The sequence below is a fragment of the Aphis gossypii genome, chromosome X (genome assembly GCF_020184175.1).
Source record: "Aphis gossypii isolate Hap1 chromosome X, ASM2018417v2, whole genome shotgun sequence".
NCBI lineage: Eukaryota > Metazoa > Arthropoda > Insecta > Hemiptera > Aphididae > Aphis > Aphis gossypii.
This window is the reverse complement of record NC_065533.1, coordinates 60,219,686-60,235,661: the sequence shown is the minus strand read 5'-3', so window position 1 is coordinate 60,235,661 and position 15,976 is coordinate 60,219,686. Positions and strand designations below refer to the sequence as shown.

At 29.9% G+C, this 15,976-nt stretch overlaps 1 protein-coding gene across 4 annotated transcripts in view; it reads right to left on the bottom strand.

Moving 5' to 3' along the window:
- The window catches only part of LOC114123560 (polyhomeotic-proximal chromatin protein-like), a 94,643-nt gene extending 82,929 nt beyond the window's left edge, over window positions 1-11,714 (bottom strand). The window contains exons 1-2 of one of the 4 annotated variants that reach the window (XM_050208028.1): window positions 11,524-11,714; window positions 10,548-11,315 (exon numbers count right to left, since the gene is read on the bottom strand). In XM_050208028.1, coding sequence (XP_050063985.1) covers window positions 10,548-11,139 — 592 coding nt within the window. In that variant the 5' untranslated portion in view covers window positions 11,140-11,315; window positions 11,524-11,714. Of the gene's footprint in view, window positions 1-10,547 lie in introns of all 4 variants that reach the window. The other 3 variants (XM_050208029.1, XM_050208031.1, XM_050208030.1) reach the window with 3 other exon arrangements.
- Window positions 11,715-15,976: the final 4,262 nt, after the last annotated feature.

Genomic DNA, 15,976 nt, shown 5'->3' with positions numbered 1-15,976 from the left:
AATAATAAAAACAAAAGTTATTTAAAAATGATATAGTGTGATTGGGTGGTACCAATGGCGGACGCAGGGGGGTTTTGGGGGTTCAATCCCCCTCCGAAATGAATGGATGATTAATTTCAAACGTAGTTTGCTCACTTATGAACTTTTAAAAAATTCTAATTTTTTCAAAATCTCACCCGAAATTTTTCATGCGTCCGCCCCTGGGTGGTACACACCTATACCCGTTAATCGGATGATAATGGTGTTTCTCCAAATACGACCTGTAAGTGACGTGCTGCCATTTACATGTTTATTACTATTAATGATTGAAAATGAATTTGATTGATTGTGAAAAAAAATCGTAAATAAAGGATTGTTGTGAAGGAAGTTATGTATACAATACCACAGGCCATAGCCTACAGAATTTTAAAAAAATGGAGAAGGAACAATAAAACATTCTTATAAAATTTTAACGATTTCTATCTCCGTTCATCACTATAATTACCTTTATTAATCCAAATCCACACATACAAAGTCGGAGACATAAATATATTAAATATTATTTGTGACCATTTACATATATTAATTGCATATCATATTATAGGTATTAGGTACTATGTACTGAAGTAATGTTAAAATATCAATATAAAACAAAAACAGCCGATGCTTGAAATTTTCTCTACAATTTTCTCCCCCCCCCCCTCACAACTATCACAAATATATTTGAAAATTATGTGTTATTTTTTAAAATTATTTCCCAGTCTGATAGAATAAAGATTGAAGGAAGCAACTTCGAGTAATTCCCTTTAAATGTAGCATTGTAGCTAGCAAGTAGCAATTTAAAAAGTAGATGCGTCAAATTACTCTTTTCCTTGATTGCATTAATTATAGTGGCCTGGGAAATGATTTGTAAATTCTAAAAACTAATGAAATGAGCACAAAATGATTTAATACATTTACGTACGATCGACGAATACGGCATAGCTCTTTTGCCATTGGCTAAACCAGCGATTCTCAATCTTTGGTAAGCAAAAGACTACAAAATGGTACGCAGAAAATCGCTTGGTCATAGAATTAAATAATTAATTTAATTTAATTAAAAATAAATTTTTGATTTTGATCTCATTGAAAATTTGTTATTTAATTCATAACTTATTTTTAAAAAACTAATAAATAAATCAATTATAATATAGTATTTTACTCTCTTATTTTTTTAAATAAATGTATTTAAATAAAAAGTAAAGTATTTAATTTACAATTTGGATCGTTCCATTTTTAGTCATTAGAGGTGCGTGAGTGATTAATATAGGTACATCTAATTGGTAAACAAAAAAAAGTTTGAGAACCGCTAAGCTAAACCACTGCAATTATATTATATACCTAGTTATATATATTTATCATCATCGACGCTGCGCCACCACCACTGCATGTAATTTTTAAAATAACGCATATCAATTTATATTATTTCCCAAATTAAAATAATTTTTAAAAATATAACGATTATGTACATACATAATATGTATTACAAGAAAATTAAACTTAAATTCGACAGATAAATAAAACGACAAAATATAACATAACGATTTACGATAGTTGCTGATATAAAAGTGCACTACTAATATACGAGTATTTTATATTCAATTAATCTTAATAGAATTATAAATAAAAACGCTCCTCGAATAAATTGCTAAATACTTTTTCCTCTCTATATTTATAACATGTATAATTTAATTGAATTTAAGAAACCACTACCAATATCTAACTACGACAACAACTACTCATACAAATGTATACGAGTATACATATACAGGGTGTCCCATGGAGATCTGACAAATTAAGATAAAAGATTAGGTACTTTTGAATTAGAGTGTCTTATTTCATAGAAATATTGAAATTTTAAAAAATTTTAAAAAATCAACCACTTGACTTAAATAAATGTTCTTACCATCAAAATTTTTCTAAAAATCAGATTTACAAATTGTAGGCTATTTTGAATATTGCGGAATATATGTATAGGGTGATTCACACAAACATGCTTACATTCATTACTTCCATTAATAATGAATTAATTCGAATTCTGATTTTAAAAATGTTAAATGTACTTTCGACTCAAATGTTTTAGGTGATATTGTCTTCTTATTTTCCAATTAAAAATCGCCCATTTTTGAAACTATTTGATTTAAATATCTAAATCTCATTTAAACTAATAAATCTGATTTATTCAACTTTAATTTATTTACTAAGGTTTATTATCATAAGTTTGAAAGATATAGGTATGATGATTTGAAAATTGTAGTAATTTTTCAAAATTTAATATAATAAATACTATATCCTATAATGTTACATATTATATAAAGCCGTTTTTGAACTATTGTTCTTAATAAATACGATTTAATAACACAGAAATTACTATTTTGAATTTTTATTCATATGCATCAATTAACATTCATCAGTTTAATGAATTACAGTAAAAAAAAAGTTGGATTCTATTTGAAAAAAATAAATTAGTGTAGACGCGCAAGACACTCTACATAAACGAAATAAAAAATCCAAGTATTTTAAAATTTGGTTCGTAATTTAAACCTATAATCGAATATTTCCAAAATCAAAATTTGAAAAACTTATTATTAAGGGAGTGGATAGGGATGAAGCATTTTTGGTGAATTACCCTGTATACTATAAGTATACGTATACATATTATAACGGCGGGAGCTAGTAGTTGTTGCTGATTATTATTACCCAGCACTACACTAACCACGGCGCTCCCCCCTCCCCTCATGATGACTGTACGGCAGTCGACCGTTTGAAATTTTGAATAATTGAATTTCGCTGTTCGCAGAAATCCGTTCAACAGTGAAGCTGCAAACACCATCATAATAATTTATATTATACTACAACTGTTTTGTCGTTTCTTTGTCGATTGACGTTATTTTACTGCATTATAATTAAATTATTATACAGTCATCGTGGTGCAATGATGATACTGACCTCAATGCGTATAGGTAAATAGACCCACCCACTATACACATCGCCACCACAGCTGTCATAATATTTTATATTTATAATACTGCTAACCCATAGATGGCTAAACCCATTTCTGATCCATGTCAATCGCCATTACTATGTCATATCTCCGTAGAATATGCTCTAAACACTGTAAAACGAAACTTTTTAAAGTAGAGAAAATAATAAACATTGTAGCTAATATTATAAATTCATATATAAACGCTTTAAATAAATAAATCACTTCTCAAAAATTCGACAAACGCACAAGTGTACGACAAAACAAATCTTATGTTTACAATAGTCTCATTTTTATCGGTTCTATTTAATGTTAGAGTGAATTGGCATATTATATAATTTTAAAATGCACAATGATGCTCAGTTTAAAAATTCTCATTACTTGTTTTATAATTAAAATAACAGTGTACATGGGTTATCGTGAACCAACAAATTTAATGGCACCTATACATTTGTAATGTAAAACGGAGATTACACAGACTATAGTGTCGGTTTTTAGACTTAAATTCAAATTTGATAAATCAATTTAAATTTATAAAAAAATTAAATTTGTATACAAGTGTCAGCTGTATAATTTAATATAAATTATGTATTATTTTTTTTTTTTAAGACAATAACAGATCATATCATTGCCAATTAGTTCATATTGAGATATGTGCTATTACCGCAAACATTGCATTATATAATATTTATTAATAACAAAATAATAAGTATCATATCACCTTAAGAATATGAAGAATAGAAGTTGAATTACTGCAGAATAAAATACAAGTTTTTAACATGCAATAACAACTATAAAGTACCGAAAAATTACTTAAAATTAGGACTAATGTCTAGTTTTTATATTTGACTAGAAACTAGAAAGTTCATAATAATTTGAGTGATCTATAAATCTACATATTATATAAAAACTAAATACCGCACTCACTCACTGATCGTTATCTCAAAAAACTATACGAACTTGAAATTTAGAGTAGTGGTTTCTCTAATACTTTAACAGTGCAATAAGAAAGGATTTTAAAAAATGTCACGTTTAAGTGGATTAATTAAAAACTATTCATCACCAATAAGTATTGTGCATCAAATCAGCTAGTTCCTGAACCTATCCTTTTTGTCCGTCATGTAGATAACAATTGTTGCAAAAGTTTATCGATAAAAATAATCTTACTCATCACACCAACCTAACACGTACACCAATATTCTTATGATACAATAAAAAATATATATATACACTGGCGAAGCTGGACAATTCAGCTAGTATTTTTTATAACCCTAAAAAACTATATTTAATTTTTAATTTTACCTATTTTTGCATTACTGCATAATATTATTATAAATGCATATTTGAGTATATTTAAAAAATTAAGAATGTACATTTCGCAAATTTTTGTATAATCAAGTTAATTTTGAATGTATATAAATTTGGATAAATCACATTAGGAAAATTTTCTGTATAAAAAGATAATTACATTAGAACGGCATTTTTCTAAATTGGTATTGCAGTGTGATCATAATATATGATATACAACTTGGAAACAAAAATAAGGTATAAGTATATAGATATATTTTCTTTTTGTGTACATTTAATATAAATATAAAACAATTTTCTTCAGTAATAAAAAAATAAATTATAAAAGTATAGGTATTTATCGAATGTCCGAATACAATTATTTTTACCATACCTAAATTTACGATTTTTACACTAAAATAAATTGAAGACAATGTTAAGAATTTTTACATACCTACTTATTATCTTGACAGCTATTTTATAACTACTCAGAGAAATTATTTTTTTTTTTTGAAAAAAGAAATTCAACGTCAAGTTTACTTATAAAATAACACTCCTCACAATTTATACTGAACCGACTGATTGATAGAAATTAGTTTTTTATCGCAAGAAAAAAAACTTTTGAAACAGGTACTTTTATAATAAAATAACAGCAATGTTCAAATATAATCATCATCTCCTTGATGGATTTATTTCGTTTATTTTTCTCTCTCCCTTTACTCACAACTTTGGGGTGATTAAAAATTTTAAGTTACTAAATAACCAAAACCCTTATATATCTATCGATCTATTAATATACCATCTCTCATGTTCAAACATTAAAGGTATACAATATTATTATATCATCATATTATTTTGCAGTTTGTTCCATTTAAACACGGCAACGTTAACGTTGACATTTTGACACTTTCGTACCTCAGAGTAGTTTATATAATATATATATATATATTATGTACACATACATATCTACTCCCTATACCTACCACTATCGATATCGGTTCTCTTTAAGGGATGATGGTTGTTATCGCATAATGCTCCTCCAAGGGGTTTCTCTAGATGTCTTCAATTGCTATTTTATTCCACCCTTTTTGACCCATAACTTCAGTTTATAATATACCATATAATGATGTGTAATGTACATTATATTTGTTGCGATATCAGCAATAGCCCGAGTGCAATATAATCCAATACGAGATTAATGTGTAGGTATGTCTATATTTAATCGGATGACAAAACCAGACGTCACGTCTGATTGATAAAAATTAATAAAAATACATGAACATTTTAGTTGAATTTATTTCAAACAAAATATTATAAACTAGCCGACCCGTCACAGCTTCGCCTGTGATTGGTTGTTTATTTTGCCTTCAAACAATGATATGTAGAATTTTTTATTAAAATTTTATCGTTTAATAATATCGGCAAGTTAATATAAAAAACGGTTAATGACGTATTGAAATTTTTCTATCGGTATTTATGATAAATATATTTTTATTAAAAATGGGAACATAAAAATACAATCTCCCTCTCTCACCTCTCCAGACAAAAAAAAATTAAAAATCTGATGATGTGGTGATGACATTAAAGAAAGTAATTGGTACAAAACTGTGGAAAAAATGGAAAAAAGATAAATAGTTTTGTCACAAAATAGGAACATAAAAACCGGCCAAGTGTGAGTCGGACTCGCACACGAAGGGTTCCGTACTATTTCTGTAATTTTGTGATAGATTTGGGAAAACTTTGTCAATTAACTCATTGGTCTTTTGCAATTATTTTACAGAAATATATTGGCAATGCGATGCATTGTGTTGATTCATCGATCGCCATGGAAACAAATAATAACAAATTCAGAGATAATAATTTCTTTTACGCTAATTATTATTATTATTGTAACTAATAGCAACCAAAAAAACCAAAATTCCAATCGTAAATCTCAAAATGTCTGTTTGAGCACCTCTCGGGGTTAGGGCTTATTGACAAAAGTAGTACTAAAACCTTCAGCAGAGTGTCGGGTATAACAGTAAAAAAAAGAAAGTTCAGAATCGGTACAGTAGTTTTCTCAGTTAGTGCGGTCGTAGAAAACCCCTTACAATTTTATATAATAGTATAGATAGCTACAATATAGTATTATAATAGCACATATACCACATAGTGGCACCGAACACTATACTTTGATCGAGCCACGGCCAAACAATTTTTTTAAAAATGTTGAAAAGATCTAATGACTATATATGATTTGTATTTCATACCAGAATATGAATAATAACTGAACAAAAATAAGTGATGAATTAATACTTATTTATATTATAGTTTAGACTTTTCGCAATATGTATGAATTAATTACTAATTATTAATTACTAATATGTACAATATACATATTATATTATATTATAGGTATTTCATACATTACTCAAATTAATTACGTGTACCTAATAAATATTAATGAATTGCATATCTATTTCATTGCATCGTAACAAATCAACTTTCACAAATTTTTTTTCTAAATAAAAAAAAATATAAACTTTTGACTACATGAGAAGTTTGAAGTCGTATTTTCATTTGGCCTGAATTCATTTTTAGTAGTTCGGCATCATTATCTATCATATATTTTATATTCAAATACGGTTGGTTTATTAAACCAATAAAAATTAAACTACCCTTGTAAATTTCATAAAATTGATTAATTTTAAATAATTACAAAATGTATTACTTTCATGAATAACAATTGAAGTAAGTATATTTTAACGAATATTTTTTAAACTTTCAATACCTACTTATCGGATTTTTTTCAAATTTCAACTACATATAAATCATTACAAAAACAAGAAAATGTTATATAAAAAATGCCTATTTTAATTTTTAATTTAAGACTATAGGTATTAACAAGGTTAAAAAACACTGAGTTATTTTTTTATAAACATAATATGTAAACGCGCGTGTTTGTGTTTTAGTAGGTATGTATAATGTGTATAATGTATATATTAAAATTGCACATAGTGTTAATTAAATTTATGCACTACACCGGTATAGTTTTAATTACAATTATTTTTAAAAATAAGCAAAAAATACTGAGTATATATTAAAATGTCTAATTATTTTCACAAGCACAAATTTAGAAGAGACAGCACTGTTGCAGATCGTGTTACATTATAATTTATTTTATTAATATATTATACGTGTAGCATATTATGAACCATGTAATATGTTTGCGTTCGTTGCCAAAAAAGTAAAATACACTTTCTATAAAACTTTGACTAACCACATATCCACAACCACACAATATTTTATCTAAAACACACTCGATTATTAAAAACAATAACAATATTATAACACGTCGTTATTCTCGAATACAGATTATAACGAAAAATAGTTACAATAGCAGTGATAACTCCAACTGCAGTTACAGCTACTTTTACCCGCACTACACCAAAAGCGAGCTTGTCTATACATTTACTTCGAATTTGGTGGTTAGATATAAATTTATAATACGCTATTCACGCTTTACATGAACTATTATTGTATAAATCTTGAGTTGTAAAATAATAATTTAATTTATAGTTATGTTATATAGCAACCGCCAATACAATAAGAATACGATCATAATCGTCGCAACTCGTAATACATACTATAAAGTCAAACAAAATGCACCAACATTTTTAAGACGTCAAATTATGATGCTGTGAGGAAGTAAAATCGAAGGTGATTAGGTTAACATTTTTATATCATCTAAAACAATCTTTAAATACGCCACTGACGACCCCCCAGACAAATGTACCTAAGTAGTTTGACGTCTGTAGTCGACAAATCGAAAATATCTTCGCGTATTTAATGTCGCACACTGTTGTTTTGGAACGGAACAAAATCAACATTTTTCAATCAAAACTTTTGGAACTATAACTGATTTAATTCACTTATTATCGGAATAATTTGGAATTATAATTGTTGTAGGTAAATTTATTTATTAGGATAATTTAATTTTTATAGGTAATTGTTGTACATACATAATACATGCTCATATACTATACTATAACGATTTGCGTTGTAACGTTTTAACAACTTTAGTTTTAAAATAAAATACTAAATACTAATAAATTATGATACTTTTTATAATAATTTAATACGACAAAAATTAATTTTGCATAACGCTATATAGTCTGAATATAAATACGTATAGGTACTATTAACTCTTAACATATTTTATTAGTAACTTCGTTTATTCTGTTCGGGCAGTTCGATATCACGTTCCGCTTACCGGTGTGCGACAATCTTTATATTATCTATGAACGTATAATCTAGGCCCTATGATCACCATACGTCTAAAACGGGATTGTCCCTTTTTATTTTTTTAGATTTTGTCCCCTTATTTCAACTAACTTCAAACCTTTTGATCCCATTATCTTCATATTATTTACTTATAAATATCTGAGTAAAAAAGAAACATATCCATGAAAAAAAAAACAATATTTTACTGTTTTGAATTATTTTTGAAACTTAAATTAATTACTATAATTTAAAAACAACAATTTTTGTGTGATGATGTATAATTATTCTCAGGGATAAACATGAAATATGTTCTTTATTGGCGTATTTTACAGTGTAATATTATGAGTACCTATAACACGGACGACATTTACCGCATAATAAAACAGGCGAATATTGTCTCCAAAATATCACAAAAAATAAGTCAAAATCATCATTTGTCCCGTTGTTTTATATATAAATATAATATAACCACCCTAAATTGTAATATAATATTATTTTTATATTATATTAGAAGTTCCATTATCGCTATGAACAACGTGTTGCACCGCGGCGAACGTAAAATCGGATACGCAATGCCGTAAGATAATAATATTTTGTACTATTACGTACAAAAGCTCTGCGCGAAGCGACGTCGTGATTTTATCATTGATATACGCCGTATATTACATCGTCGTTTGTTACAGACTAAATAGGTAGATGAATTGTACAGTGTAACTCACGGGAACAACTATGAAGAGAATAATATATATATATAATATACATTGTATCTACGTGGTGTGCGACAAAAATTTGGATAATTTAAAAAAACAAAAATAAATTCAAACAATTCAAAAAATGTATTGACTTGAATTATTGTAAATTGTATTTAATAGATGTTTTAACAAATTTAGTTTATTTTACACAGAACCCAACATCATCCATCATATGGAGGTAATTTCCACAGATACACTTAGTAAGATATTTTCTAAAGTTTTTGAACTCCTGTGCTTAAGTTACTCAAGTGGAACGTCATAATGACTGATTGCTGGTTTGAAAAAAATATACTACTTTTTTGGACCAAGACATGATGACTGATACTGCATTGGTCTGCCAACACAACGGTCACAGGTCTATCCCTCTACCCCCCCCCCTACCACATCGACTAGTAAATCCTGATCCAAATACATCAGTTTGTTATGGCGTACCTTGTGTATTACCTAAGCCTTTATGTATTATCATCACGGGTGGCTTGATGTTGGTAGTTGGTTAGATGAGTAGGGACAGAATAATACGAAGTGTTGGAGAAAGGGCATGTGGGCGCGTTCTTTGCAAAAGTTCCGTGTGCAATATAGACGCATTCGGTCGTATAACCACTGATTGGTGGGGTATGAAGTGACGCGTGCACGAACCAACGTCTAAGGCCCACGTCCAACTTTTGCGTGCCAGCTAGCTTTATATATATATATAGATGAGTATGTTTGATGGTACCACACATACGATGGTGAAATCATCTCTTACCCCCTTGCCACCACGCACGCAAACTCCTACCACGTAGTTACGTAGAACGTAAGCAAGTACACCCACACCCCCGACCCATCCCGGTCGATGTGTTAGACGTAACGGCGACCACAAAAACATGTACGGTATGCCGACCCCACCCCGGTCCACCACGATCACGAATTTCTAATAGCGTATAGTACGTTTCTCAATGACTGCGGCGGCCGTATATGTTAATAATAATATATACGTATAACATTATAACTATTATATAAAAAAAAAAACATAGAAAGTAAGTTTATATTCAGGGTTTGAATCGAAAAAAAATAGAATGATACAAAAGTATAAAAACAGATGTGCTTACCCGAAGATTTGAATGTCTTATATTAATTAAGATGTGATATTAGGAGGGCCCACTAGAATATTTTTTTAAAGAAGTAGAAGGACTCCGTCAACTTTAAAATTCGAGCACTATTAAATACCCTTATGATATAATATACTTCACAAAAGTCGCACTTACTTGATGATAGTGCCGGCATGGGCATGCCGGCACCACCGGGACGTTGCTGCTGTTGCCTTTGCCGCTGCTGTAGCTGTTGTTGGTGCTGCTGCGGTTGCTGCTGCTGATGTTGTTGTTGCTGTTGTTGTTGTTGTTGCTGCTGCTGCTGCTGTTGATGGGTCGATGACTGGGACAATGGCCTTCCACTACTGGTATTTCCACTGTTGTACAAAGGTGCCGGCGGCTGTTGTCGATAAAAGGAGGGTTGTGATTGTGACAGTTGTTGCTGCTGTTGCTGAAGTCTATTTGGTGGCTGCTGCTGCTGCGACGGTTGTCTCGGCAATTGCTGTTGCTGCAGTGACTGCTGCGAGTACCCTGCACCGGCCATACTACGCTGTTGCTGTGGCAACTGCTGATTCATGCCGTACTGCCTAGCCGCAGCAGATGCACCTCCTCCAGGGCGTCCGCCACCATAGTCTTGCTGCTGTTGGAATTGCTGCTGCTGCTGACGGTGGACCGCGTTCTGCGGCTGCTGCTGTGGATCGGTGCCTGTGACCATATCATCGCCCGCCGTCATCAGGCTGTTGATCATCTTACTAGCAAAGTTGAACATTTTTGCCGTGTGCGGCGGCGGCGACGGCAGCGGCAATGACTATTGTGTACAACGTGGCGGTTACTACCGCCAATGGCGGTGCCACCGCCGTGAGCTCACGAGATCGTATCTCGTCGTGGTCGTAGTCGTTCGTCGTCACGGTAGCGTGTGGTACGCGATCACTGCAAGCCGGTGCGCTATAGTGATGGCAAAGTGGCTATTATAATGTGTTAATAAAACCACTGTAGCGACGTAGAGCGTAAAAACGAGCTTAATGGAAAATCACGAGGGAATACGTGAGACGATAATAATATACAACACGCTTGAAATTAAAGTAGTTTTGCAGAGTAACAATCAGCCAGTAAGTATGATTACGTATATACTAACAATAATAATAATAATTACCGTATATGCGTTTTGGTAGTCGTCAGAGTGACTGTTATCGTTATCGTTACGGTCGGTGGCGATCGAGTGTCGAAAGAACGACGGGCGCGTACACCCCGAACGACCGCTCGCACACACGAGCGTACACACCCCTAACAAACACACACGCGCGGCAGCGGGGGCGCGGCGTGAATGACGTCGACCAAGTTCGGTACTAGTCGGCGGATTCGTCGGCAGCGGAGGCGTTCGGCGGCGGTCGGTCTGCGCCGTCGGCGTGCCAAGACAACCGTCAAAACCTACCCTTTGGTACTGGCGACGACGGCAGCAGCGGCGGCGGCGGCGGCGTCAAGCGGCAGCGCGTGCGGTCTCCGAGTAGCGCCCGCTCCGCGCCGCCCTTAGCCGTTCCGCCACCGACATCGTCTACATTGCCGCCTTCGTCGCATTACACGGCATGCCGCGCGCGCGCCTGACCGTCTGACCGCCACCGCCGACAATCGATACCACCCCCGACCCTATCGCCATATTATACTCCTCCGCCTAAAAACAAAACAAAAAAAAACTACCATCCCTCTACAGACAACGATAATGGGTGGAGTGGGTGTATGGATGTGAGTGTATTCTCAGTATATAGCATTGTGCGCGACGGCGTTAAGAATGTGATCGCGTGGTTATTACCGCGCCGTCGTATCCATATCATCTGCACCGCGGGAAATAGGAATAAAATATTTTCCCTGGGAATTAAAGGAAATATTATAAAATATTATTAATAAGCGTTATTTGCACATCATCTATCGGTCTCCCTCATATGTAGTGTCTATATGTTTATGTATATAAATGATTTAAGGCTTGGTTTGATGTACTTATAAAAGTTAACATATTTTTCAATAATTATTCGAAACATATAGTAATAATAGTAAAATAGTGATATTATATCAATTTGTTTCATAATACTAGGAGTTTTGGTAATTTTTCTACAAATACTTCAATGTCTTAATGTAAATTTTTTAGTAGGTATATTTAAGAAAATATGTATGTTTCTTGATTTTTTAGGGCACAAATGCTTACATATTTTAAGGATTTTTTTGGGTATGAAGTCCTTAGTCTTGTATATTATAATAATACTACGTAGATAGTTATTTTATTAGGGGGGAATAATTTCTACGTTAATATAAAAATAACGGAAAAAATGATTATAATTAATAGGTATACGTAAGCGGCAGCGGCTGCAGGCAGAAAGATGAAATATCTCTAAGACACAAAACTGCATAATAAATAACATTACCACCGTTATACTAGACAGTATCTTCTATTTCAGAAAGAGGCACTATATAATTTAAACTGTATATATACTATGTAATCATTTTATTTCAGAGGTCAAATGATTAATCAATACCGATAGACTTAAAAATAAGTTAAAATTAATTGTTTTTTTAAATTTACATCCTTTTTTTATTGAAAATCGTGTTTTTGTTTTAATATAACGTAAATAAAAAAAATCTTATCAAAAAATATTAATCAAAATTCATTGTTATCATCAATCACATACACAACACACGAATAAAAAAAAACAAGGAAGCGTCAATTTGATGTGTTAAATTTGAATTCAATGATTAATCGTTTCAGCATACGAAATGTTATTCAGAACGGAGGCAGTCAGCCTCAATTTCTAAAGATATTTTATTATTTATTTAAATTATTATAATAGTACTATCACTCATAAGTAAATAAGTAATATTTTATTTTTCTATGAATAATACCTATATTAATTTAAACTAACTTTTACCAACAAGATCGCGTATAACCTACCTATAATATTAATAATTATTATTAACTTAAGAAAATGCTATGAATGTAATACCAATATTATATATTATAATAATGGTGTAAATATTTTCGCATACTTAAACAATATAGATGACATAAAAATTCATTGTGTGTAGAAAATAATTATATTCTATAGTAAGATAATCCAATGTCAATATGATTAATAATTATTGAGTCACAACAAAATTCTTGAAAACCAGTTAATTTTGTTAAAATATCCAATTTTGTCAAACATTAAACATAATGTTAATACAAAAAAAAATTGAACAAATGTTTTTATTACCTACTCCAAGAACAACTTACGAAGAACCTAATATAAATGTCTGACCATAAATATTAAAATAAAATGTTATACATTAATAACTACCTACAAAATAATTTGAAAATTATCATGATTTTTAAACTTTAAACACTTGAAACTGTGACATTGTATTTTCAATATTTTTTTTAATTACTGAATGAAATACTTACGAAGAACATTATACTATAATTTTAATCTTTTATTACTTTGAAACGTAAATAGTAATGTTACCATGTAAAATTAAAATAACTATACATTTTAAATGTCCATTAATTATTCAAAAAGAGGCAACATTCCATGGCTAAAATATTCTAACAAATATTGAATGAAAAATTCAACTATTTAAGATAACTTATTTTTAAATTACAACAAATTAATAAAATCGATTTTGTGAGAAAAAAGTAGGTATTGTGTAAATACCCGTTTTTTTGTATTTTTTTTTTTTTTTAAGTGTTTCTTATTTATTTTATTAGTTACTGTGTATTTTTACTTAAGTACTGAAATCTAATTTCCCACCAGAATTTACCATAAAAGCTTAAGGTTGAAGTATTTTTTCTGCTTAAAAATGTAATGACAATCATAAAAAAATGTAAATATAATTTTATCTTTCTAGCACCAATACTCTCATCGCTCCACTCAAAATCTGAAATGTTATTAAAAACTAAAATAATATTTTTTAATTTTACTAACATGTAATTATCATGTTTTGTTTTAACTCCACTATATCAACCGCGGTTTGTTTTATAGAATATGATCAATTATTACCTATTATAAAAGTAATATTTGAATTTGTATGACTGTAACACAGTACTACTGACTAAAAAAAAATAGATATTTATATATACATTATCCTATATTATGATATTCTATAATATAATATTATAAGTGTATGCATTTTAACTAATATCATTTAATTAGTCAATTAAAATTCAATAAAATAATAGAGTAAGGTAATAAAGAAGCTTTTCCAAGTATTATTCATTACAATTAATATAACCTATTACGTATTACTATTTTCTAATTAACATATTAATTACCTATTGATTTTATTGAAGTATTTTCTGACTGTGAATTTCAATTAACGAAATGTGTTATGTAAACGCATGTATATAAATATTTCATCATAATACAATATACATAATATTATATATATTATATACATGTTACACATTACACATAGTCATATATATATGTATGTATGTATTATATTGCCACACCAAAATTAAGGCTTAAAGAATCCAAGTTTTCTTTCCCCCCACAAATATTATAATATCATCTCTAATTTATAATATATTAAATAAAAATAGCCACAAAAAAATGTTTTCTTCGATGAAACAAAATATACAATAACAACAAGTATTTTTTAAAACTACTTGTACCTATAATATTTGAATTGAATTATGCTTCATATAGTATACGATTAATAGTTCTGATCAGAAACGGTTTATCAGCCTTCATAATTATAAGTATATTTCGTAATATATTTTTTTTTCTATTAAAGTAATTTATTCTTTATTATTATTGTTATTTCTTTTAAGTTTATTATTTTTAATAGTACTGGGAATTTTAAAGGGAACCTTCAAAATTGTAAATCGAAGCATTTTTTCAACTACTTATCATATTTTATAGGTACATATTGTATAACTGCTAAGATTATTCACTCTATATATTATGTTGTATTTTTTGAATAGACTGCTATCTAACACTGTCCATCTAAAATATAATTAAGAATATTTCATATGACACCAGTCCAAAGCGTCAAGGCTTGTATATGTTAACGAATTCACCAATTATTAAGCTATTGTATAGTTAAGCTATTTCATAGCTTTTATCGTGGGCTTTGAGCGCGGCGACCGAATCAAGAAATTTCGTAACGAAAATAAACCTAATTCATCGTCTAACGTTCTTTCAGTTCGGCAGACTTCAGCACAAATAATAATAATAATAATTTTATGACAAATTTAACAATGTAAAAGGTCTACCCATAAAAAAAACATCATTGAAAAAATTTAATAGGTATATTACAATCCACATTGGTTCATGGTTGTATTCAAATATTATGATAATATAATTTTATTATTATTATGAATTATAACTTTAATACTTTAATTGTTTTGTTATAGTATTATAATGTAGATATTAATTATTTTTTTACAAAGCTAAAATAGGTACCTCCTACCAGTGATAATATTTATTATAACTTTATAAATATTTTAAACAATATTAACTCCTCATTTATTCAATAAAAGAAAAAAAATTGTTTTCTTATCGGTCACCACGCTCAAAAAGTGTAACTTGAATTAATAGCAAAGAAAAACTTGAATAAATATCAAAGAAAAAAAATATTGC